The 26,990-nt window shown below is 40.5% G+C and overlaps 1 protein-coding gene across 2 annotated transcripts in view; it reads left to right on the forward strand.

Moving 5' to 3' along the window:
- RCAN1 (regulator of calcineurin 1) overlaps positions 1 to 9,389 on the forward strand; it is a 40,775-nt gene extending 31,386 nt beyond the window's left edge. Inside the window, exons 1-4 of one of the 2 annotated variants that reach the window (XM_082043687.1) lie at positions 865 to 1,089; positions 3,205 to 3,378; positions 4,380 to 4,539; positions 6,616 to 9,389. In XM_082043687.1, coding sequence (XP_081899813.1) covers positions 1,003 to 1,089; positions 3,205 to 3,378; positions 4,380 to 4,539; positions 6,616 to 6,779 — 585 coding nt within the window. In that variant the 5' untranslated portion in view covers positions 865 to 1,002 and the 3' untranslated portion in view covers positions 6,780 to 9,389. Of the gene's footprint in view, positions 1 to 864; positions 1,090 to 3,204; positions 3,379 to 4,379; positions 4,540 to 6,615 lie in introns of those variants that run through there. The other variant, XM_082043686.1, reaches the window with a different exon arrangement.
- The last annotated feature ends 17,601 nt before the right edge of the window (positions 9,390 to 26,990 follow it).

A 26,990-nucleotide genomic window follows, 5' to 3' on the forward strand; every position in this document is an offset into this window, starting at 1 on the left:
AACTTAATATTTCAACTTTGTTTTAAATTTTGATCTGCAGTTGCACAGGAGAGTTCCAAATAGCTTGTAAAAGCTTCAGCTTAAGCCTTATTAATTACTTTAAATGGTAAAGACTTTTTTCGATGGTTCTTGATTTAAAAAATAAATAAAATAAAAACACCACCAACAAACAAAAATCGTCAAAAATCCAACACACCAGAAAAACACACCTATGTCCTGTGCTACCTTCTGGGAAATGTTCTGAAACTGGATACAAATATCAGTAAAACAGAAAATGTCAGAAGTGTAGGTTTCATACGTCATCTCTGCTGTTGGTAGTTCAGACTGTCTCTTAAAACCCTGCCAGCATAATTATGATGAAGCTCCTGTTCAAAAAAATGGGGGCAAAAAATATTTTCCGAAATCCATTCCTCCTGATCTCTAAATTTCAGTCTGTGTATATTTTTCCACAAAATTACCAAAAGCTACTGACCTGAGGGATTTGTTTTCCCTTCTGAAGTCTTGAAATTTTCCTCCTGGCTAATTACAGCCTATTACTCTAGACTTGGGTCCTTTAGCAGTAACATTTTCCATCTTAAGATGGGTTGTCCCATTCCAGTGAAGAGCATGTTGTCTGAGCGCTGAATGGAATTACTACCAGTGGAAACTATGCTGCAAGAGACTCGATAAAGCAGCTGCTGTGCAAACCTCAGCTGTTTTTTCCATCCTCCCGAGCGCTGGTAATTAGCATAGGGAAGCTGACTAATGTGCTGACGTCACCTCTTTCCAGTCGCAGCTTACATTTTGTTCCTGACTGCCTCAAAGCATGCAGGACTTTGTTCAGGAATTCGCTGTCACATACAGGATGCTCTGAAACCTTTCTCTTTTTTTCTTTTTTTTTTTTTTTTTTTTCCTTTGAGGGGCTGGACTTGTTTCCCTTATAAACGCTGCCTGCAGGACCAGCGGCTTCCTTAAGTCATTGGTTTCTGTGGAACGGCAAGTATTGCTTTGACGAAGCACAAAATGCATTTTAGAAATTTTAACTACAGTTTTAGTTCTCTGATTGCCTGTGTGGCAGATAGCGATGTCTTCAATCAAGCAGAAACAAGGGTATGCTTTATCTTTTGTGTTTTATTTATGTGAATTACTGGAACACTAAAGTAGGTGCTGTTTCAAATTGTTCAAAATATGGATGCCTTGATAGCTTTCTGACTTGTAAGAAAATTTCAGTTTGTAAGAGTCTTGGGTTTTACAAGTCTGCAACAGTATGCTCTGATATAAGTGACTTTAACTCTGGAAATTATTAGATCTTAAGCTATGTGGTTTTGAAAATAATCAGAAGTTTACCTCCAGACTTGCTTGACTTGTCTGTATAGTCCATTCTTCACTTACATATGTGTTTTCAGCAAATGTTTAGATTATAATTTTGGTAGTACAATGCACATAATTTATAGTACATTGTATACTTTTCTTGAGACTTTTTGTCTAGCACTTAAATTAGCAGCATAATGTTAAAACTGTAAGAAGTCCCCTTGGATTAGTATTTATCTGATTAGAATTTATATAATGTAAGTAATCCAGTCCTGATACAGTAAGTTGTTGACTGCTAAGATACCTTAAGGACAAAAGGGATATTTGGTTTAGTGTTGCATTGCTAGCACGACGTTTATGATCTCTATAATCACACACATTTTTTTAAAAAATGGTATATATTGCACGAATCTTGCAGGTACTCTCTGAGTTTAAATGTTGAATGTGAATTTAGAAATGCAATTTAGTGTGAGTTTGGCTTTTCATGGTTGCATCCAGCTGTCTCTGGAGTACAGGAGGCTAACAAATATGGGCTTTGTGTGCAGAAAGTCCAGGTCTTGTTTCAGATCTTGTTTTGAAGAAGCTTAAGTGCGCCTCAACAAGAAGCAGGACAGTTCCGATTCTAAAATATCTTTGAATTATAGTGGTTATATACACAGCTGTGGTGAGTTTGTGAAGCAGAGCTTTTCAGGAAGGAAAGTGAAATTCTGAAGTAATTTTTGGCTTCTTATGTAATCTTTGCTTTTTTTTCCTACTAATTCAAATGTAACCAAAAAATGAGGCAATGCAATTTTACGTACTTGTTTATTTTGGCTTGGTATTGAGCTTCTAGTAAGCTTTTATGAAGAGAAAATATCAGAAATCTGAATGCTTCATCTATTGCCGTTGCTGAAATAGGGCTTGTGGCTGGTTACTGCAGTCTCAGTGTGAGCCTGAAACACTTTACAAGAGCATGGTAGCTTCAGAACCTCCTGTTTCTTTCTCCTCCTTTGGTCTGGCATCATGAAGAGTGGAAGCACTTTTCATAAATGATATGAAAAATAGCAAAGTCAGGTTTACATAAATGCCCTGGGAGCACAAGCCCAAAATGGACATAGCCAGCTGTTGGTAAAGGTGCTTCAGTCTTTTTGTACAGATAAGACAGCAAAGTAACTCACCTGCAGATACGTGAAGGTATGAAGTTTTTGTCCAGTTCCTGCTCTTTCCACACAGTCAAAACAGAAAGTTTTTCAAAAGTCCTTCATGAGCTGTGTGGTTAGTACTGAAGATTTTATTATTTTTTTCTAGAAGAGGCAGTGGAAGCCTTTTTAGAATTTGGTTCCAGAAATAGAAGAGGCTGTTAAACTGGAGTTTAGTAATATGTTCATTTTACTAAATGAAAGTAGCAGCTATTAAAACAGGAGATGTTAATGAAATTTATTGTGCATGCTGAGTCACTGAGGAAAATTGCATTTGGCTTGCAAATACGTATTTTTTCATTTTTCTCTATTAAAACTGTTGGTTTTGTTTCCTTGAAAATTGCATACTTAGAGTCTGCCAAGCACGCCTTGGTCTTTTTCAAGACCTGTGGATATTAATTCAATGAGACAAGCATTTCTTTTCAGTATCTTACCAATACTACTATTTCTGTTATGTCACTAAATCAGAATATCATGTCCAACACTTATTAATTATGATAATCTATTTTTAATAAAGAAGAAAAAAGCTGCTATAGAGATAACAAGTGATAGGTCAGAAAAAAATCATTATTAAAAAAAAAAAAGAGAAGAAAATGTAATCTAAGCTGTTATAAATACATCAATATTTGTGAGTGGCAGTATGGCCCTACTAGTAACTGCTCTTTATTTCTATATTTTTTTAGAGAAAGTGCAGAGTGTTGCATATTCACTTTCTTCTCTGGTCTTTCCTTTTCAGGCTAAATTTGAATCGCTGTTTAGAACATACGATAAAGATATCACCTTTCAGTATTTTAAGAGCTTCAAAAGAGTACGAATAAATTTCAGTAACCCTTTATCTGCAGCAGATGCTAGAATCCAGTTGCACAAGACAGAGTTCCTTGGAAAGGAAATAAAACTCTATTTTGCTCAGGTAAGTCTTTTTGTGATTATCCTTACAAGGTACTAAAGCATAACTTGCTTGTGATAAGCTTCCACAGGTCTTCGGTCATGCTAATGAACACTGCTAGCTTTTCCAATTCGATTAGAGAATCCCAGGTTGTTCCAAAGCTGCACATATTTGGAGGCTGTTACATCTTTTGCATTTTTGTCTCACTCTATATTGTTTAGATAACCTTGGGGAAAGGGAGCAGATGATAGTAATCAGCACAGTCAAAGATCAAGTTTACCAGGGCGGGGGACGTCAAGCGTACTCTGCCAGCAGTACATGCATGCGTGCTCAAGTAGGATCTGAGGGAATCCAGAGTGCAGAACTACATGTTCATTCATAACTCTACCTGTTGTTCCTGCTCTCACTACTGCAAATTATTTGTTTAGCACACGTTCATACTTGGCAATCACCATCAGTGCAGCTTTATAGCTGAGTAGTGGTCTGCTGCTGAACATGTGAAATTCTCAGGTTCTGCTAATTTGGGTGCTTTTTGGTAGCTGCTGTATATTTTCCACCGTAAATTTAATGGGAAAATTAATCTATGTGTGTCTGTTTCAGATGTCCCTAGGGACAGTCCTGAAGGAGCCAGTTTATTTATATACCTTCTAGAATTCTCACCACTCTCACTTGTGGTAATGAGTTTCAACACCATTTGTCATTAGGCCTTAAAGCCCATATCCAGCTTCCTGCTACTTCAGTGTTTTAAGGGCAGATATTTTCTGGTGAAATTTCTGTAAAACTCCATAATGAGAAGATACAGATGTGCATACTTCATTGCATGTTTCATCAGAGTTAATGAATGTGGTGGCTTTTCTGTATTTTGTATACTGGGTCTTTCATATAGCTCTCTTCAATAATACAGTTACATGCTGCCACCTTGAGTGCCTGTTACAGCATAACATCTATTCAAACCTTAAAATTCCTCATGAATGATGGATTCATTGATAATAATGAAACAGCTTTGGCTTTTATGCTTTTTTCAGACTTTGCACATTGGAAGCTCACATTTGGCGCCACCAAATCCAGACAAACAGTTTTTGATTTCACCTCCTGCCTCACCACCTGTTGATTGGAAGCAAGTAGAAGATGCTACTCCAGTCATTAACTATGACCTTTTATATGCTATCTCCAAGTTAGGACCAGGTAAGAAGGAGTAGGAACACTAGATTGAGTAAAACACTTTTTAAACTTTCTGAATTTATAGTTAATACCTACCAGTTAAATTTGTAATATCAGAAGAAGTGTTAGTAAAAAGTAATTCCTTACACACATGGTAATTCCATAAGATCACTTGGAAATATTATCTATTTTGTGATTTTGAGAGAGCATGAATGTAGCTTCAGTAGTTAGCTTGTTCATCAGAATTTTCAAGAAGCAGCTTCCTAACCTAAAAACAGAGAGGCAGTTGTATAATTACATGCCTCTTGGGGGAATGGGAAAATCCTGTTTCAGACTAAGACAGTGAACCAGTTAACAGCTATATAGCTCTATACTAGAATTACCTCTGCAACTGAGGTAGTAGGGAAACTATCAGTATCAGCCTCATTTTCTTTTGGAGTTAAGAGGGAGAAGTTTCTGCCACTCCTTGCTCCCAATTTTCATTTGTTGCAATTTATTAATTTATTGGAAACTTTGAGATAGCTTCACCCCGGGAACAATAAAAGGTTGTATTTGGTTCGTTTTTATTTTTTGTTTTAACTCACTGTCTAGACTGAAGGAGGTATTGACTGTACGCTCACTCCTTATTTCTAGTGCTATCCCATAAGCTGCTTATAATTTCAGCTAACCATGCTGTGTAGGCTGTTTATAGGTCTGTTATTAAAAATAACACCACAGACAGGAGAAAGACTACTTTAAGGAATAGATGTAAAGTTCCACTAAACTGAACTATTTAGACATGATTCCGCTTTTCAGTGATTAATGATCACATCCCTTGATGTCATTTTATACCTCAGTTAAGACAACTTCCGTAATGAGAATCAGTGCAAGTTATATTTCCCAAAATCTACAACTCTGATTTAACCTGTTTGCAATGGTACTATTAGGTTTAGGAGAGAGAAGAAATGGCCACATTTAGTACCATACCAAAGAGCATAAAAACTGTAATCTAAATCATTTTATTGTGGTATTTTTATAGTTTTTACCTAGCAGCTTAGGGAATACGTCTTATTGTGTCAGTAGTAAGGGGTGGAGAAGAGGGTAGGGCAGAACTTTTCCTCATGCATCAGTGTTCTATGCAGTAGCCTAGCACAATGGCTTGTGTGATTCTGAAGAACTGGAGGCAAGAGCCTCTATGGAACTGCTCTTTGTGCCAGTTCCCCTTCCTAAAGTTGTTGGGGAAACAGAACAGAGATGGCTTCAGGGCCTTGGCACACTAGAGTGTGCTGCTTGCCACAGGTGTGAGCTCTTCTGAACAGCTGATCTGCAGATCACTATAGAGAGGTCTTAATGGAGCTTGTTCTCTCCACTGAGAGGTAATGAGTATAAAGTAACAAGAAATTAAGGGGAACTGATCAGGAAAGCAGTGAAAAGAAATAGTTTGCTCTTTCACTGATCTAAGATTAAAATTATTTAACACCTGGTTAGATTTTAAAAGCAATTCTTTATATTGTAGGGCGAAAAGATTTCAGATCAGTGGTCAACAAAATTTGTGTCGTAGCACTTCTACACACTGGCTGTGTTGTATCTGAGCGTTTCACATTATATATGTGTGGAGCCTGCTGTCTAGCCCTGCTTTTCCACAGAATGCCAGAACAATGTTAGAGCACCTCTGTGTGAGGTGGGAAAAATTGCATCCAGCTTTCTTAACACTGAGAGCTTTGGGAAGAAGGAAGATCCTGTGTTTTTGCCATCATTGACAAAAAACAAAGTCTGCATGGCACAGTGGTTAGATAATCTTGTATGCTTTAAAATTACAAAAACCCACCAAGAAGAGTTATGACTGCTCATGTAGAATGTGTTCTTGAGTGCCAAGGGTAACTTAGGTAAACTTGCATTTAAGAGAGCAGCTGAGCTATGTTGCTTTGAAAACAAAACTTTGAATGGATAATGTGACTGTTTGCAGTGCACCTCCCTGCACCATCTAATGTGTTGTGGCATCAGGTTTTTGTCATGAGTGTAAAACTTAAACATTTTTGAGTTCCTTTCTTTTTAGTAATTTCATACTTTTTTACAGTATGAAACCTTTTTAACCAGTTTTGCTAATATTTTCACTTTCAGGAGAAAAGTATGAGCTACATGCTGCAACTGACACTACTCCAAGTGTTGTCGTTCACGTATGTGAGAGTGACCAGGAAAACGATGTCGAAGAAGAAACGAAGAAACCCAAACCAAAAATTATTCAGACAAGAAGGCCAGATTATACTCCTACCCATTTAAGCTGAACTGCTGTTGGTTTTCAAGGGTTACAAGTAGATGTATGCAAGGGAAACATTTGCTATGGAAACAACAGGTCACAGATTTGGTAGCAGCAGTTACAGCAGGAGAAATTCCAATATAAGTTTGCTCAGAAAAAAAATATAGGAAGTTTCATCCTTATTTGTGATGCTGCGAGTTGATGGATGTCCTGAGTGTATTCCCAGATCAGTGGGAATGAAAGGCAGGCAAAAGATGACATTTTGAGACATAACAGGACAAACTAGGTTTATTTTTTGCGGGGTTACTGTAAGCTGTTCCATTATAAAGCAACTGGGGGAAGCTTTCTTCTGTCTCACATAAATCCTCAAGCTAGTAGGATAGTCATTGTGTGGAGTACATATCAAAAACGAGGTGGTTTTAAAGGTTAAGGTATGGGAATCGTAAACCTTTTTCTTATAGACTTTGTGCATGTGTATTCTTGGTCTTCTGAAGTAACTTTGCATTATTTTCTATAGTTTCTCACATATTTCTGGAAATCTGGGAAATTGTTTAAAGTATTTATTTAATCTCAGCATCCCGACTTACTACTAGATGTGTATATAAATATATATTTATATTTGTTTTTATTGGCACTCATTTTCCAGAAGGCATACAATTTCTTCAGCACCTTATTTTGGTGCTATGTAAATTTGTGCTTTTAAAATTTTAACCTTTTAAATGCCTATATAGGGTTTTATCTGGCAAAGTAATGGAAAAAATGTGCAATAGGAAAGTTGTTTAAATAAGTTGATTTTAAATTATTTAAGCTTAAATAATTTATATCTTCAATAGCATTTGTTCAGTAGCTCTGACTTTCTCATTTTGAAAAAAAGTACTCTTAAATGTATAAATAAAGCTAATGTTGCATAATCACAGCAATGTAATTTTTCAGTGAAAAACAAATGGTAATGGAGAGATGTGAACTCTACTCAGTGTGTGAATCTGCATTATTGTGAGCAAAGGTTTAACAGTGATTGAAAAATTGCACACAGTGTGTAGAACAGTGAAGAGAGCTGGAGTGCCTTTTCCTCCTTCATTCCTGATGTGAACTGTTCTACAAGCTGCACACTTGTATCTTTTTCTACTGGCTTTGTATGTCCATAAATATAAAGTTTCTTAGCTTTGCTTCCAAAATAAGCTGGTATTTAGAAATGCTTAATGCCAAGTAACGATGCATACTTAAGTAATGGATGTATGTTGGAGACGCTTAAGGTTTTTTTTATATGTCCATGTTTAGAAACAGTAGCTCATGACAAAAGTTTAGAGGAAGATTGCAGAAGTGTATTTTATTGCTTGTCTTTCTAAAATGGAGATCCTCACTTTGAAATAGGTTCCAGTATTTTTTGTAAGAGATAGTAACGAATATCTCTGGGAAAATATCACAGTTTTAGAAAGGAGTTGTTTGAAGCTTCTCAACATGTTTTTAGAAGTCAAAGCATGGTTCTCTGGTTTGCTTTCACCACAGTTGGTCTGAGAATGAGTTTTGTAGCTGGAGATAATATAAAGAAATTAATTCTGTGCCATTTGAAGCAAACATTGAAGCAGACATGCCCCGGTTCACACCTTGTTTTTTAAAGAAATAGTATATATTTTAAAAAAAAAAAAAAAAAGTACAATGAAGCCATTCCAAGCTGTGTTGCGGTGTTAACGTGGTATTATTGGAGGCCTCTCATTATACTTAGCAAAATAGAAATTGATATCCTGTGACCACAGAGAACAGGGTCATATTGAACTTCAGTAATACTTGCAGTTATCATCCTGTTTTAATTGGTATGCCCTATAAACTGAAACAAACCCTGACACTTGATGTCTGTCTTGGACCCAACTCAAGTGGTAGTCTCTGCGTGTTAACAGTGTTCAGGAGACCTGAAGCCACATAGTGCTGGAGCCGTGTTTTATGGACAGGGGGTGCATAAGGTTATTTTGTGTTACCAAGGTGTAACAGTCAACTGGATACATATACTGCTTATTAACACAAAATAAATACATAAAAATAGAAACTTTGTAGGTTTGCCACAACTGCCTTCAAACCTTTCCAAGATTTTTTTCCCATGTTTCTCAAATTACTGCTGGACTTAATGTTTCATTTCATTCGATTTAAAATCATTTGTATAGTTGCTGTTCTGTCCTTTTTCCATCTTTCCATGATTACCAATCAAAGCATTAGTTTTGCATTAGAAACCCAGGTAGTTACTGTTCTGTTTCCTAGCAATCTGAAGAAAGCAGTGCTACCTTTCAGTTGCACAGAACAGAATGTGAAATACCAGTATGGTTTTCATTATTTTAGTACACTGATGTCTGCCTAATAAGGTGGGCACTAGAAACGATGGAAGTCTTGAGATGGCTACAGTGTGTTTCCTCTTTTGATGGTAACTGTAAACAAAGGCTGTGAGACAGTAACTTGCCTGTCTTTCTGGTTGTGTATCCTGGCTTGTGCCACCCTCTGTTATCATTACTATGGTGTGCTGCTTGCTTTTTCTGTTTGTTTTTGGTTTTGTTTTTTATTAAATGTTCAAATGAATGCTTAGCTGGTATTTTATACAATTGTATAGTATGGGGTATATTTAAATTAAAATATTTTGTTGTCTTCTTGTAAATGTTGTGGTCTTTATGCATGAAACATTGAAGATTTTGCAACAAAGTCTGAACTTTAAGCTTCCAAATGCTTCTGGTTTGAAAAAGGTAAGAATATTGTCCCAGGTCACATGCTTACCAACCAAATGAATTTATTGAGCAAAAAGCTTTCCAGCCTTTTGCTTAAGAGATTTGTGGGATCTCAGTCAAAGTATGAGAATCTACTAATGAATAAAATACAATCTGGAATATTCCAGTTAAAAACTGATCCTCCTGTGCCTGAAGTTGACATGCTTCCTAATGTGTCAGCATCTTACTATTCTATAATAATCCCTGTGCATTCATAATATCCTCATCAGTTTTCTTCTGCAGCATCAACAATTCTATTTTTAAAGTTCTTGGAATACTAAAATATATCAGCATTTAAATGGCTTTGTGTTGCAAAACATGTTACGCAAAAATGCATTGAAGGTTTTACTCAATATGGATAGAAGTCTTTTCACAGCAGAAAGGAATTATTGATATTAGTGCTCATCATTCTTCTCAATACTTATGACTGGGAAGTATTGACGTTTGTAAGAAGTTGTTTGATACACAGAAGTGATTTGAAATAGCAAAGTGCTGCTGCTCATCAATAGCAAAGCCCATCCAGGGGAATTCCTGCATAGAGTAACAGAAACAACTTGATCTTTAAGTGATCTAACAAAAGGCAGAAGGTGAAATAGCTATTCCAACAGAGCTGCTCTGCTTTATATAGAAGACTTAATTTCTTTTTCTTTTCGGAAGTATAGCTCAAGTTTTATTATTTTTTGCCAGGTCCTGCATTTGGGTCACAACAACCCCAGGTAGAGCTACAGGCTTGGAGTGGCTGGAAAGCTGCCCAGTGGAAAAGGACCTGGGGGTGTTGATTGACAGCTGGCTGAACATGAGCCAGCAGTGTGCCCAGGTGGCCAAAAAGGCCAACAGCATCCTGGCTTGTATCAGCAATAGTGTGGCCAGCAGGACTAGGGCAGTGATAGTTCCCCTGTACTGAGCACTGGTGAGGCTGCACCTCAAATCCTGTGTTCAGTTTTGGGCCCCTCACTACATGGGTAGTGAGACATTGAGGTGGTGGAGAGAGTTCAGAGAACGGCAACGAAGCTGGTGAGGGGTCTGGAGCACAGGTCTGATGAGCAGCTGAGGGAGCTGGGGCTGTTCAGCCTGGAGAGAAGGAGGCTGAGGGGAGACCTTATTGCTGTCTACAGCTACCTGAAAGGAGGTTGTAGCATGGAGGGTGTTGGTCTCTCCTCCCAAGTAGCAAACTGATAGGAGGAAATGGCCTCAAGTTGTGCCAGGGGAGGTTTAGATTGGATATTAGGAAAAATTTCTTCATGGAAAGGGTTGTCAGGCATTGGAACAGGCTGCCCAGGGAAGTGCTGGAGTCACCATGCCTGGAGATGTAGATGAGGTCCTTAGAGACATGGTTTAGAGGTGAACTTGGCAGTGTTAGGTTAAAGGTTGGACTAGATGATCTTGAGGGTCTTTTCCAACTAAAATGATTCTCTGATTTGTCTTCTGCATAAGGATAGCATGAATAATCTCCATACATCTGTAAGTGCTCACCAGCATTTTTCATTTTGCAAGACTTCTTGCCAGCTCAGTAATACATGTTCCTGTTATTGGATTATGCGTTTGTGCATGTGTTAACTACATTAAGGAGCTCACGTGTTACGTAGGTGAACTCAACATCTAAGATTAAATTTTGTTTCTAATCAGGGTTTTGTTTTTCAGAGCAGCAACAAGTGTAGTAACTTTGACGTTTGAAATACTGGACAAGTGTACTAGTTGTTCTTGTGTAGCCCAGACTTGTCAAGGGTGGGGAAGGAATGAACTCCAGCAACTCTTTCTCATACCATTTTAACAGTAGCAGCATGGATTTTGCCCTAGGTGTGATCACCTGCCTAGTCAAGTCTTGCTTTGTCACACTAGAAAGAATGTCTTGGGGAAGACAAGTTCTTTTAACTCTCTCAGTTTCAAACATGCAAAATGATAGCAAGGGCTGGACCTTTACTCTAGACTAAGTTCAGAAATTCATTTACTAGGTCTTGGGTTCAGTTGTTGCTCTTCTTCTATCATCTTTGTTTTTATCCTGGCTGGCCCAACAGAAACATTTTGCAGAAAATTATACCTGCTGAATGCTTTTAAGAATTCATGTTTGGATGTCTAAGAAGAAGAAAACAAAGCAACCACTAATAACAAAGAAAAGACATCCCCCAGGATACTCTGCATTGCAAAGGTGACTCGATTGGTGATTAGGTGACAGGATGGATCTGGCAGGACCAGATTTATCTTCCCTGCCAAAATTTCCATTGAGAAAGTAGTGACTATCACACATGAAACTTTTTGTCACTTACCTGGTCTGTATTTATATACCTAAAATTATAACCTCTGTCATCTTGCTGCGTTTGTGGGGTTTTTTTGGTTGGTGGTTCTTGGTTTTTTTTTTGTTTGTTTGTTTGTTTTTAGTAACTGGCAATTGGTTTTCATTGTGGTGCATTCCAGCTGAGGTATGAAAAGACGTAAAATGATGAGAGTTAAAGTATGAAAGGTTGAACAGGTGAAGGAAGAGACAGACATCAAGTGGCATGTTTTGAGGTCCCTTCCAATCCCTAACGTTCTGTGATTCTGTGATTGTCACTTCTATTAGTTCTGTTACCTATTCTTTTAGTCCTGTCACTTGTTCTGTTTTGGACTTTCTGCCTCTCAAAGACCAACTTAAGAAGCACCAGTTCTTCCTAATATTGCTTCCTGCTCCCATCATGCCCTTCTGACACAAAATGTTATTCCATATTTCCAAAAGACTGAGAGTCTCTGAGGTTTACAAGCATTTTCTAGGTCTTCTTTTTCCTCTTATCCAAGGATAAGCACAGCTCAGTGTCTGTGACTTCAGAGCTCTGTCACAAGCTTTACAAAGGCTTTGCAAAGGTCTTGTATGCTGGTAGCATAGCATGGGGGGAGCACTGGTGGGACATTTGTCAGTAGATGTCAGTCTGGTGCTGCTCTTGCTGCTAGACCTGGAGTCTGTCAATAACGACTTTGCTGTTTGTGGTGATTATCTCTTTAGAGCTTGTACTTGATAGTATCAATCCTCTTCATAGACTGTGAATTTGTTTGGATGGGGTTTTGGGAGTTTGTATCTTTGTACCATCTTGAAATATTTCTTCCACTTTTTTTTGTTCTCTCTTCTTACATATTGAAGTTCATTGTGTGCCATCTACCAAGAAGGTCCTTTATCTCTTTTACTTTTGACTGTGTGGAACTGCTTACACTGAGTGTGTGCATGCTCTCTTGCTGTTATTTGTTTGCCATTTCATTACTAGCACATCCGCTTGAATGAAACTTTTAAGTGCAGCTAAGAACTTCCCTTATATTCACCTAGTGCCCAAGGTGTCATATTCTTTATTAATCCTAATGAAATTTTCTCTGGTTTTCTGTTTGCTGTGTTGCGTGTCTCCTACTGTCATTTATGCATGCTTATCCTTTATTTATTTTGCTGGTGCAGATTGTTGGACTCTCTTCTGATGCCATGCATCTGTAGCTCTGGCCATACCATAATCAGTTCCCTATCTTGATGGGTGTATTTGCCATACCTTCAATACTTTTGTAGGCCTGGGAACAAGTCAGACTCTCTTGAGTGCCATGCTGGCTGCTGTCTCCCTTTGTCCAACTCTATGGAATTTTTGCTGCTGTCTGTCCTACTCTACCACTTCCCGAGTCCAGTGAGGACAAGTTCATTTAAACATAAACAAATGTACAAAGAGCCGTAGAGTACTGGCAGGAGTTTAACTTGTATGTCTCTTTTTTTTAATGTGTATCACTGATTAATTACTTTTCAGCTTATGCTTGTTAGTCAGGATAGACTATTCGTATTTCAGAGTGCTTGTGTTTGATACTGAGGATTTCAGTGGGCAGCCGGTGTTTTACTCACAACTCCATTGTTTCCCAGTCCGTTTTGTTCAATTTCATATCTGGAGGCTCACTATTTGAATTAAAGGTTTTACAGAATAGGGCTTACTGAGGTACAGCAGAAGTCTGGAGGAAGAGGTAGAAAATACATAGGTGTCTGAGTCTTTTTGTGCCACTGAACACTATGTCTTTTGACTGACTGAATATTTGGAGTTACTCCAATATCAAGTCTATAAAAATGCTAAAGAGGTCCTTTAGGATAATTCTGGTAGACATCATCATTATTTCATTCAAATTTTCTTTGTGGGAATGTTGTGCTTTTGGGGTGTCTAGGGGTGCTGCAAGATCTAGGCATGTTCTGGAGCTGCCCCTTTAGCTTGCTGCATCTGCATGTTAGTGGTTGAAAGTTTATACTGTGGTCTCTGCCAAAATCCTATTGGAACTTTCCCCTCTCCCTTACATCATACGTTTATGTCCCCTGATTCTCAAGATCTTTTCATCCTTCTCTGTAATAGTTTTTCTGAAGCTTTGAAATGCATCTTTGAAACCCACCAGGCTTTTAAATAGATTTTGGTGAAGTCAGCTTAGAGTTGTTCCCTTACAGTGTCTCTCTCTTGCCCAGAAAATGAAATAAAGTAGTTTTTCCTCATGAAATGTAATCTGTACTATTTGAAAACTCTAATAAATAGAAGATGACCAGCTCATAGCAACTGACTATTTCTTGTTACAGTGTTACAAGTTTTTGGGTAACTTTCAATGGAACTTGGCTTTTAAGATTTATAGATTTCTATGCTTTTATTTTGTGAATCAGTCTGCAAATGAAATTATATATGGTTCTCAGTGAGTTACTAATTCATATCAGTCTGTTTTAGGAGATCTGAAGAAGTTGTATAAACTAAATATCTTGAATTAGGTTGTGTGTTGCAGGTCAGCTTTTATTTAAGAAAGCTGTCAGAATTTTGACTTGTTTTAAAAACATCAAAACTCACTGCTTAGCATACTAGAGCTTGATTTAAAAGAGTTAATCAGTAGGGAGTACCTTGGAAAATAAGGAAGTAATCTTGTATTTTCTCTAAAAAGAGATCCTGAACTTTTTTCATTTCTATGATGCAGTTTTCTGGGTTGCTTTTTTCCCCTCATTCCTTTCCATTAACTAATTTGTGTGCTGTGTGATTTGAACAATAACTTACATTCTAACTCGAATGCAGTTCTCAACAGAATTGTGCATCTTCTTATTTTTTTCCTTTGGGCGTGGAAGATAGTGGAGTCTTGCGTGATTAAAGCCTTAAAGCATAACTATGTTCAATGAATTGAAAGAGGTATGTGGAGATGCCCGTAGGTGGAGCTAAATATCAAGCAATGTCATTGCATACAACTGAATAAAACTGAAGACTCAAAACTCAACCTCCTATTGCAATAGCGGACGTGGAAAAAAAAATCATTTCACTATTAGTTTATGAAAGCAAGGTATTCTTTGTCTCTGATCTCTTTGGATATAGTTGATTTGAAACATACCTGTGGTGTGTAGGAAATCTTGAAGCAAAGTACATTTTAAAGGTAATCATGAGTCATTTTAGTAGTAAGTTGCAGTGCACGTACTGTGCTCTGCTTGATTTCATTGATATCACTCATAAGCAAGGGTTCTCACGTGCAAGGTGTTTGAATCAGCCTGCTAAGAAATCTGGATTTTTCCAGTCAGGTTAGCTACTGGAAGCCAGCTAGCAGTTAGTTTCACATCTCAACTTGTTAGATGGCCACAAGGATGCAGTACAGGTATTAAAGACTTTTGTTTCTGTTTTTGCAGTTTGTGCTTTATAACCTCTGAAAAGCACGTGGAATATGTTTCACAGCAAGGTTGCTTCCAGGCGTTAAGTAACTTTGTACATCTCTGTCTGGGTATCCCTGTTTGCAAGCAAGGATATGCATGCTGTAGCATGGGGTTAATCCAAATGATAAAAGCATTTGGTGTGTGGGCTGTTCATACTGGGGTGTAGCGTCTCAGTGGAGAGAAGTTTTTTATCACTGAAAAGAAGTCGTCAGTGCGATGCTCATATAGCAGGAAAGCAAGTTATAAAAGGCTGGCGTGCATTGCAGGCTTGCAGTGAAGGCTAATGCATGTAATTTTGCAGATGTCTGTATAACATAGCTTTTCAAACTCATGTCACTCTAACTCTCACGTTTAAGAGCACCAGTGCAAAGGAAGTGTAACCAGCAGTGAAGCTACCTGTTAAAAGTGGGGTATGGTTTTATGCCAGAGGATAGAAACTATCTGGGATGTCGTTCTGTTTGTATCACATTATCATTCGCTCTACCAGCTGCCCTGGCCTAGCTTTGTGCTGTGTGAGAGTGGAAATTGCTCGTGTTACACAGGCATTAGAAAAGTATTATGAGAGAATCTTTGAAATATTTTTGTCAGCTTTCCTTTTTAAAATGCCTTGCTTTAAAGGGGCACATGGGACACACGAAGTGAAAACTGTCTGGTTATAAATATAAAAGGTAAAGTTTGAGTGCCCAGCTCTTCGTGGCCACTAAATAAAGTGATGCTAGTTCACTGGGTGTATTTGAGTTAAATAGATGAGTTAATCCAAAAGCATTTCTTAATGTGAGTTACTGTTAGATTAATACAAAGAGGACCAGCTGCATAAAGTGACTTGCACAGCAGCATGGCATTATTTTAGCCCTGGAGCTGAAACATGTTGGATTGAGCCTTTGTTATGATAAGTAATGATCAATTTATTGATGTTATTTGAGCTGAGGAAATAGAAGACTTGACATAAAAAGCAGTTGCACAGCCTTTCGTACCTCTTGTTTTCCACTTAAGGTTTTTGTCAGTTCTGTGAGATGAAGTTGAATCATGCTGGCCTCATATGGCTTGAAACAGCAAGGTGCTGAGAAACTTCTTGGACCTGGCAGTGACTGAAATGGTTCAGGTGCCGAAGCCCTTCTCTGTCCTATGCTGGGGCACTCCCACCTGATTTGATTGATCCCCTGCTCAAGTCAGCAGTCAGATGGCATTTTACCAAAGCAAATGTGAGGACATTTTGCATGCATTTATTTCTCTAGAAAGCATCAGATCTCTCAGTGCCTGCTAGTATCTTCTCAATGTCCCTCTGGTATCTTATGTCCTGTTTGAATGTTTCTAAAAAATGCAGTTTCCGATTTCTTGAGAACTGCAGAAGCAGCCGGCCAGTGAACTCCAAAGGTTGCGAGGAAATTTCTCTTCAGCCAAGTAATTATTTTTCACGCTTACATTTTAGGTGCTTTGCATGTACTCTGTACCTCTTTCAAAGGAGGGAAAGTATGCAAAGAGAATACACATGCTAAATATAGCTCTTATGAGAGGGAATTGCAGTATCTTCCTTGTCTGATACTGAAGGTCAAAACTATTGCATGTCATAACATGCAGCATTCTTGCTGAAGGCAAATAGGCTAGTTTGCGATGAAGGACACCTGGAAGGACTTTTACTTCTTCTAAATGGGAAGGGGGAGCCGGGGGAGAAGGTGCAGGGAAAAGTCTTGCCTGTACTTGCTTTTCCAGTCTATGTAAGGTGGCTCTGTCTGAAATGAGGTAGCTGCCCAAGCTGTCTTGACATACACTTCTTGGATATACTGGAGTTATTCTAAAGATGGAAAGGATCAGGCTTGTTTTTCCTCAGCCATGCACAGGATTTAATTCAAAGAGGTGTAAAAGGCCCCCGAGATGAGTTTTTGTATACTGAAGTCCATTGCTCCAAAGGTTGTTTTTTTCATGAAATTTCCAATGTCAAGACTTTAAGGAAGAGCAAGCAGCAGTCAGACTGAGACAGAGGGCAGAGGGGGAGCATGCTGTAATGGAAAAGGTGGTGGGAGGCAGGCGGAGGACAAAAGGAAGTGCTAGGAGCAGGTGAACTGATTTGGAACTGGGAAACTGGGAGGGAGAGTGAACACAGAAGCTGTCACTGGCGTCTTTTGCTTGAGATGTATGATGTCTTTTGCCTGTGATCTGTGACCTCATCCATGGTCCAAGCCACTTCAAGAACTGCAAGGCAGGTGTGCAGGGAAAGGGGTGAGCACAGCTGGCACACTGTCCCTCTGTATAGTCTGTGGTTCCCGGATGAGAGGATGGCCTCAGCAGACCACATCGGGGACTCTGCCACTGTCGTTTCCCCTGCAGGGTGGCCAAGTGTCAGGCATCTCAGGTCACCCACTGGCATCTGTCACTCTCACTTCTGCCTGTGTCCTACCCAGGATGGCCAGCAGCAACTGCAGTTGTAGTTCCTGGTCAGGAGAGGGTCACCTTGCTGCTTGGAGTGTGAGGCAACTGGATGCTGGCCCTGGTTCCTTGACTTGTGTCAGGCCTGCATGAGCTCCTTAGGAAAAGGAGAAGCAAAAGAGATTCCTGAGTCTAGGTTGAGGAGTCTGCGTGTAGGAAGGATCCAAAACATGGACATCGGCACAAGCTCGGCTCAGATTTCCCCTCCCACTGCTCCTCATTTGCCCCCACATATGCCTTCTCATGGTGCACGCAGCAGTCCTCCAGGTTCTTCATACCCATTGGCAACACTACTGCTGTAGGGACCATCACACTGACCCTGTTTGTAATAACAGCTCTGATCTGGCAGCTGGACCTGTGCCCCTGGCACTGCACCCTCCTATCCCAAAACACATGCTTCACATCACCAGGTTCCTCACGCAGCACCAGGTACCTCTCAACTCCCTACCCTGCCCCTAAGTTTTGAAGTTCACAGAGAGTAAGCCTCTACTTTCTTACGCTGCAGTTGCACATCTGTATTTCAGTGACCTTCCTTCATCCATTTGAACTTGAACCAAGTGGACAGGTCTAGTGGCCTTACCAGTCATGGTGCTGCACATCAGGATCTCTGCGTTTCAAGGTTCACCCAAGCACAACTATTGTATTATTTTTAAAAGTACAAGCAAATGTAACTTCTTAGATTATTTTTAAAGCTAAGGAATTAAGCATTTTCTGGGAGGTTATTTTTTTATGCTTTCAGGAGAATACTCGATTCAGTCTGACAGCAGGTAAATGTATGCTCATGATTTGTACTATAGAGATGAGCTCATAATCTGAAGGACTGGTGTTGCTGCACCATAAGGAGGTCTACTTAGATGCAGTGTGCTCACCATAAGCAGGGAAAAGATAACCTAATTATGCTGGAGGACTAGTAGTCCTTCACTAGTAGAGTGAAGCCTTCTGCTGCCTTAGATGTCTTGAGGAAAGGCAAGATGAAAAACTACAGGGTCATGAAAATAATACAGTTTAAGCTTTAGGATATCTTCAAGAAGGGACATGAGGCTGTTGTACCTGGCAGTAAGGTCTTGAATTCATTTGTGTGAGTCACAGCTAAGTATTAAGTTTGAAGTCTTGAATGTACTAAACAATTTATATTATTTTTAAAAAACACTAAAAAAAAATACTGAACAACAGCCCCATGCAATTTGGTGAGTAACTGTGAGTTTTCTAGGTATCTTCAGCTGTGAATACTCTCTCCTTCCAGGGCAGTATTATAGAATGGAAACTTTGACACAACCTTAATTATAGGCTGGTGCTGCTCTAATATAGCTCCTGTAGGTAGGTCAAAAAGCTTCCTGAGCATAGTACAGTGTTCCAGTACATACTTGTTGAGGAGCAGTTCTAATAGCTCACTGCTGACAAAGGGGAGTGGTTTAGTAGTCAAAATGTTTAGAATCACGGAATGGTTTGGGTTGGAAGGAAACTTAAAGATCATCTAGTTGCAAATCCCCTGCCATGGGAAGGGACACCTTCCACTAGACCAGGTTGCTTGAAGCCCCATCCAACCTGGACTTGAACACTTCCAGGGATGGGGTGCCCACAGCTGCTCTGGGCAACCTGTTCTAGTGCCTCACCACCCTAACGAGATTAAAAAGGTGTGTTACATTCTGCTGTTAATCACTTTGCCAAATTGTGTTGTGTGGGAGAGACACTTAGCAAGAACTTTCCATGTTTAGTCAGCCTGTGGAACCATCCAGGGAAGGAACTAACACCATTTTTGGGGAGTATTGTGCTGGTTAATAGTAAATACCCAATGTTTCCTCTCCATAGAGCATGGCAATTAATTAACTCATCCACATTCCCTGTAGTTTCCTTCTGTTCCCAAAGGTTTCCAAAATTCTTTTGGCCCTCACCTCCCTTATACATTCAATGTGTTGCCATCTTGGGACTCTTTTTACACACAGCCCAGTTTTCATGTCCGAGAATGTCAATACAGAAGCAAGGTGTTGCTGCATTGTTTTAAGGGTGTGTTGGTCACCAGATATCAGGGTTGCTGAGGGCTGTGGCAGATGTGTGGGCTGTGAGGAGGAGGAACAACAACTGCTCAGGTTAAAAGCTGTGATTAATTGTTCACCAAAGTTCATGATGACGCATGTGTTTTGCAAATGCCAAGCTCACGAAGGTCTCTGTCTCAAGAAACGTCGAGCTACAGTGTGAACAGAGAGGACTTAGACACCCAGGCATGTGAGAAAAGACACTGAGGAGGCCAGAAAGAAGTTGTCATTGAGGTGAGGTGTGGATAGAAACAGCCTCAGTCTATGGCTTGGCACTGAGCTCCCTAGTGTTGAGGAAGCTCTCAGAGGTGCTTAAGAGAACACTTGAAAAATTAAGTCCTACTGGAAATCAATTTCTTACACCCTAGAGCAGATGAGAATTGATCTAAATTCCGAGAAGTTGTGCCTCTTCTGTGGGCTGGGTGGCATGAGGTGGTGGTGAGTAGTAGAAGGGACATTGTAGGCAGGAGATGCCAGTGCTGTTCATTTCCTCAGCAGTAGGTACCTTCACCTGGCCAGCTGCATCATGCAGAATTACTTGTGCACCTAAATAGATGCTGACTGCTGGCAGGAAAAGAAATGCACTTAAGAGATGTATCTGCTCTCTTACCCACAGGGTAACTCGTTATAGCCTGAGGACATGCTAGCGGAGCTGTCACCCGTTGCCTGGGGTGAGTGGGAAGCGAGAAGGTTGCTGTTTTCCTACCGTTAGTCAACCTGAACAGCAGCACAGTCTGCAGTCATCTTGAAAACTAGTGCTTCCTCAGCTGACGTTGCAGAATCACTGAACCAGGGTCTGGAAATAGCAGACTTCTGCTGATTAGACTGCGGATTGGCCAGCTATGAAACTGCTTGCTATCTGCAGATGCTATTTTGCTTCCAAATATCTCAATTTCCCCATGCTCCACTTGATAACTCACTGCCAGATGGTGCATCAAATTCTGTACTAACTCCACAAACAAACTCCACAACGAGGGCTTCAGACAGAAACCATGTGGAAAGCTTATACTGTAGGTGATCTGGTTGTCTGGCCAGGTACATGGGACTTCCATGAGAAGACGATAAATAGCTGGATGCATGAGAGATGCCTGCTAGTGCCTCTAATGAGAGCAAAGGAATAAAGAGACATTTTCTTTATCAGAGGCCAGAAAACCATTGTGGAGCTCAGAAGCAAAATGAGGGAGGGAAATGCACACAAGTATTGTCCTGCCTTCCTGGAATGCTTCTGCTATTTTATGGGTTTTTTTTAAGCACTAAAAAATCCAATTGTAGAATGGTGATTCATAAGAAAGCAAATTTTGTTTATCCTACTACTTCTGTAACAATTGGTTAAAAAATCTGTTACAGGTAAAAAAGATACTTTGCAATGGTGAGGCTTTTAAAGCATTTGGTAGAAAACGTAGGATGACTTTTTGATGTGTGTACAAGGTCACAGAGGTCTGAATTCTTTTCAAGCTCTATGTCCCAGTCTGTCCAACCCAGAACTATTTCAGGGCACTACAAGAGGCCCATAAACACATCGGAAAACTGACTGCATTGAACCCCTGAGCTCATCTACTGTTGAATCATGTTGAATTAGCCGTCTTGGCACCACAACATGCTGGCTCCAGCTTAGGCCAGCCTTTTCATTTGGGTGAAGTCCAAACCTGCAAGCGTGTGAGCATCCAGCCTCTTGTGAGCATTTCCCTTATCAGCAAATCACACACCCATGTTGTCTGTCTCAAAACGGGTGTTAAAGCTCTATGTGGTGCAGCAGATGGATCCTCAAGCACAAACAGCTGCTCACAAATTTTCCATTGTCTCCTAAACGAGCATGTAACTTTCCCCTTGGGGAGGTGAGAGGGAGTGGGACAGTTTGTACACTTTGTCAAGCCCCTGGCAGGTTCAGATTCCCTGGCTAGCATTTTTAACCTAGCAGGCATCAAGCTCTGACAACTAGAAGCCACAATCACAGGTGCTGACAAAAGTTTTTCTGGTAGTGAAAGCTGAACTTGACTGCTTGAAAGCCTTTTAATTGTAACTTGCAGATTCGAAGCTACAAAGTACTACTCCCTGCCATTCCCATGTGCAAAATCCAATTCTATGACTATTAAAAATTGAATTTAAAAGGTATTTGGATAATTTCACCCAAAGATTTTTTTTTTTTTTTTTTTTTTTTTTTTTCCAGCCAGGGAAAATCCATTTCCTTTGTTTCTTAGCACTTCAAAGGCTCAGGGTTTGAGCCACAGAATTTATTTCCTCCTTTTCATCTTTGGCTGCAATGTCCTGACTCCCAGGTGAAGGAGTGTATTGGGACCATCTTAATGGGAATTATCCCATACCTTTGGTTTTTTTTCCTTTTTTAAAAAATTATTTGTTGATGCAGAAAATGGAGCAGAAGAGACGTCCCAGTACATGTGTGACCACAGAAATTGTGGTAGATGAATGCTCGGAGTCTTTGTGTTCCAAATTGACATATTTTCACAGTTTTAACCTCAGCTAACAGCGTATTATCAAACAAAATGAAATGCCAGGGGATTTTTACTTCGAAGACTAAACAGAAGGCTTTTGTTTGCTCTAGGTGGAGTTGGGAGAGGTTGGGGAAAAGCAGTTTTTCCCCTTTTCAGCTGGAAAAAAACCCAAATATTTGCACTCACCTTGCTCTGAATGCAACTTGCTTTGTTGGCTGATCGCTGTTTGGGAAGGAAGGTAAATTCTGACCCACCTTGAAAGAAAAAAAACCAAAGCTTTGTTTTGACACATCCAACTGGCATTAGGTGCTCTACAAAGAAGAGTGTCAAGGTGCCAGCCTGCAAGCTGCCTGGTGCCCAGAGGCTGGCCGGTGGGTGTTTGCTGAGGGAGACAAGCCTTGTGTGGCAGGTGGCACAGGCACCCAGCTCAAGGTTTTGGAGAAAAAAACATCAATTTTTTGTATTTGCAGACTGCTGGATCAGTTTGTGTAAGTGTGGTGTAAAGGGCCCTTGCTGTTGTTTAGAGATACTTAAGTCCCTGGTGTCCTGCCTGGGGTTCCGCATGCACAAAGAGAGCAAAAATGTTTGTCTTTGCTCAAAAAGTTGAATCGTGCTCTGTGCCCTTGCTTGACAGCTTCTCTTACCTTGTCGTGACCTTTGTTTCCATAAGAGTCGTGCCTACTGGCAGCAAGGTAGCTCTCGCTGTGCCTGTGCTGGCCGCAGCAACTCATAAATGAAGCCCACATAAACACCCGCTCTTTAAATGTATTTTTATAATCTGTAAAAGTCTGATGATGCTCACGCAGCAGAAAGGAAACCTCTAAACGGGAGGACTAAGCCACGTGAAAGTGCTCAGGCAGAATTGCAGCAGCTCTTGGGACTGTATTGACTCAGCACTTGAATGAACATACACCAGTTTGACCCAGCCTGTGGTGTAAGATGTTGAAGGATGAGGTTCTGTCATCATCACCAGCCATCTCAGACGTGCAGTTCTTATTGCAAAGAGAGCATCTGCAGCCTCATCTGTCTATGTATTTGGTCTTGGCAATAACGTCGTTACCATAAGCAAATGGCGTAAGACCTACATATTCCTTTCAGATATTGAGTAGTTCAGTTCAGCTGCCTCTCCACTCTTTCCTATCTGAAGTCCTGTGTACACTGGAGAGGAGGTAGAACAGGTTTCCCTGGTAGAACAGATTCTCCTTGAATCTGCCATTCATAACTGTGCAGGTGCCCTGTCTCGCTGAGATGAAGTCATCTCTGCTGAGACCTGCTGGTGTTGCTGCTGCCGAAGGGGACTCTGCTCCTACTTAAAGATTTGGATATTGCAGCTTTCAATTAAAGCTTTAATTAAAAAAAGAAAAGGTTGATATCTTGGTTGTTTTTCCATATGTCAGAGAGTTACTTGCTCTGTCACTTTTGTCAGAAGAACTGGGTCAATCTGAGTTTTGTTTCTTGTTACTTTTATGTCCTGTTTTATTCACTAGAGTGATGCAGCAGCATTCAGATCACAAACACCTGTTGATATAATTGTGTGCATGACTTTTTTGGATGAGATTCAAAAGAAATCAAACCATGGGAATACAAGTGGTTAATTTTGAACTTGGGATGAAATTGGGTGTGACAGAGCAAGCAGAAATATTAGAATCATAGAATGTCCTGAGCTGGAAGGGACCCACAAGGATCATTGAGTCCAACTCCTGTCCCTGCATATGACAACCCCACAGTTCACACCATGTGTCTGAGGGCATTGTTCAGTCTCTTCTTGAATACTGTCAGGCTTGGGGCCGTGACACCTCCCTGGGTATTGTTTTCATGAGACTGCTTTGTCCTAGAAAGCTTTAAAGTACATTTTTCCTTTTGGCATTTTTTTCAAGAGGTTGTCTCTTCTCCAACAATTAAATCATGGCTGTCAACATGTTTAATTAATTTGCCATCAGAAGCATTATTACATTTTGTAAATTATGAGAAACACTAAATATAGTAAAGATGAGGTTTGCTAGAGCAGAGCCGAGTGGAGGAGAGTTTGAAACAAACAGCAGCATCTATGCAAAAGATTCAAGTACTCATCCACCTCCCAGCCGTTGTCATGGTAAGCCCCTCGCTATTCCTGATGCTGCAGCAGGGGTACTAATTGAACACAGACAGCGAGGCGTAATGCACAGCAAATACCTGATTTCTTCTTCTTGGCACTGCTGGGTGAGACCTGCTGCTGGGCCAGGAGCAGCAAGTACACTCACGAGGCCACCCACCCCTGTTTGCGTTATGATGATGGTACTAAGTCTCCAAGATGGACCGTGGGGGCTTAGCTGGTGAGAGTCACCTGCAGCCAGAACTGGAAGCAGGGTGGCCACAGGCAGCCCGTGACACACAGCCTCAGGGGCAGCCTGGTCTGCCCTGTGTGTTGGGGGGTGTATGGTGGTTCCCAAATATTCACCAAAGGGGAACCCAAATCACTTTGTTTTTTCCTATCAATGTACGATGGAGGAAAACCTTCCAGAGAAGCTGAGAGGCTGTTGGGGTGGTATAGGACAGGACAGGCAGCTGCGGATTCAGCCTGCAATGGTCTGCAGTACCCAAACCAAATACTTTTGGTTCACATAAAATAACCAAGACTAAGAGGCTATCACATTTGAGCAGTTTCCAGTGATTCTGGCTGACTAGAGTGTTCCCATGATGCTCACAGGTAGCAAATCACTGGTGGCTAAAACAGACAAGAATCCCACTTTTTAAAAAAAGGAAAAAAAAAACATTTTGGATAAAAGGTGATGCCAAGTGGAGCTTTATGACATGAGTGTAGATGGTCATAACACCAGACAAAAACACCCTCATGGTGAGTTCTACTGGAAACTATTTGGATGGTAAACTTGTTGCATTAATAAGGTTTGAGTAATGGTTGGTGTTTGGAAACTGAACTTTCCAAACAAAAGGAATTATGTACTATATCTGGCACAAGAGATGAACAACAGGAATTCACATTTTCCATTTCCTAGTGTGGAACAAACAAACTAGGCTTAAAATTAGTAAATCTCTTAATCATTGCATTATGAATGGCATGGACAAGTAATGCAACTGCCTGGGGAAAATGTTTGTTACAACAATATACAGTTTTCTAAATTAAACAGACCTGCTGCTTGGCACATGGATCTCACTTGTAGTAAGATGGGGCATTTGTCATCTCTCATTTGAGCAACTTCATTTGTGTGTGACAGAGGGATGGACAGCAGTCAGCAACAAGGAGCCCTTGGAGTTTGCTGGGTTGGGATGTACCTGCAAAAGGCATTGGGGGCTGAGCCCGAAGGTAGCACACTCCTGCCTGGGCTGTTTTGCCAGGAAGCTAACAGAGTTCAAATGTATTGACAGTGCTGGTACTTCTGCCATGACAACTTTTTCAAAACCCGGTGACTTTTGTGGCAACGGGGGATTTCAATGAAGGAACTGCTCTCCTGTAGTAAGACTAGGTCTTCCAAAATGTTTTTGTCTGGATTTTTAGCTATCAGCTTTTAATTTAAAGGCAACTCATTCTCTAAGGATATTTGCTCTGCAATAATGAGAATGCACAGGTTCAGTCAGGAACGTGTAAAAGCAGGAGAGCAGAGCTGTTTGGTAAAACACCTCGGTAATGAAGCAATGCTTCTACAAGCATTGCAATTAAGTTCACCTCACCATGTGCTTGCAGTGTTTTGACCCCTGGACTGCGACTGAGTATGGTTTCTTGCAGTACAGGCAACAGAGGTTGCTTTTTAAGCCTCGGTTGAGAACGAGCATGGGCTTCAGCCTTGCTTGTTGATTGAGGAAGAATAAAAATTCTGAGTTTAGCAACAGTCCCTTATTTAAAGCAAGCGGAATGCATGACAGCCTGATTTAAGGAAGAACAGTTTCACTCTCTGTCTAGCCCATTGTTTTGAGTGGGAGGAAGTTAAAAAGCTGGGAAGGCTTGTTTGCCTAGGAGGAAAAGAAATGCCTGAAGTAGCAAAAATATGCAGTGTGTGGAGAAAACGACCATGTGTGCACATCTAAAGCGTGTATGTGTATAAACATAGACAGAAAAAAACCCAGGTGAAAAGGAGGAGCACAGAGAGAGGGCCATGAGTGAGCGGTGGAGCTGGTGAGGATGGTGGGCAGCTCACCACAGGCAGCATCTTGCCCGCTGACCCACAGCATCCATGCACGCATGGTGGGCCATGCAGAGGGGCACTGTTTCTGTTCCCAGCACACACAACTTTGGTTTGGGTTTGCCAGAATTTCTTACAGATGGAAATTCTATAGATGGTGGAAGCAGGACAGAGATTTTATTGCCCAGCAGTTCCCTTCTTCAGAGATGGTAGCAGATTCTTCCTTTCTTGCCAGTCTAGGAGCTGATGGTGTAGGACAAAAATGTTTCACTGCTCTTAGAAAGCCATCAGATTATGTGGGCGTGCCTTTCATGGTGACAAGTGTCAGCTGGTCTTCTGAACTTCAGAGTGCTGGTTCCTTGTGAACTTTCTGCGGAACTCACACATCTCATACATCTCTGTCTCTTTCCTTTATGTCTGCACATGCACACACAAAAAATGGACAATAAGCTGAGGGGCTGGGTTTTAAGGCTTGCAGTATACATACTGTGACTCATCGAGGCATTTATTTCAGTGGACCAACATGAAACCCTTGGGCTGTACTTCAATATTATTCTCCCCATCACTGCCTTTGACTACTAGCTGCATGAGCCATTAGCTCATATGTTCTCCAGCTCGGCCTTTCTCAGTAGCCTTGGGCTCATGTCTCCAAATAACAGATAACAAAAGTTTGATTGGAGTGCTGACAGCTTACCTACCACAATTAATCTCTTCCAGCATGCATTTGAGGTTCCCTTTTAACAACTTCACTAGGTGGAGATACAGCCTCTGGCACTTCTGGGAGGCTCTGTTTCTGTCATTCGTTTAATGCATGGAAGATAGATGATAA

Source organism: Streptopelia decaocto (genome assembly GCF_964273445.1).
Source record: "Streptopelia decaocto genome assembly, chromosome: 1".
Classification (NCBI taxonomy): Eukaryota; Metazoa; Chordata; class Aves; order Columbiformes; family Columbidae; genus Streptopelia; species Streptopelia decaocto.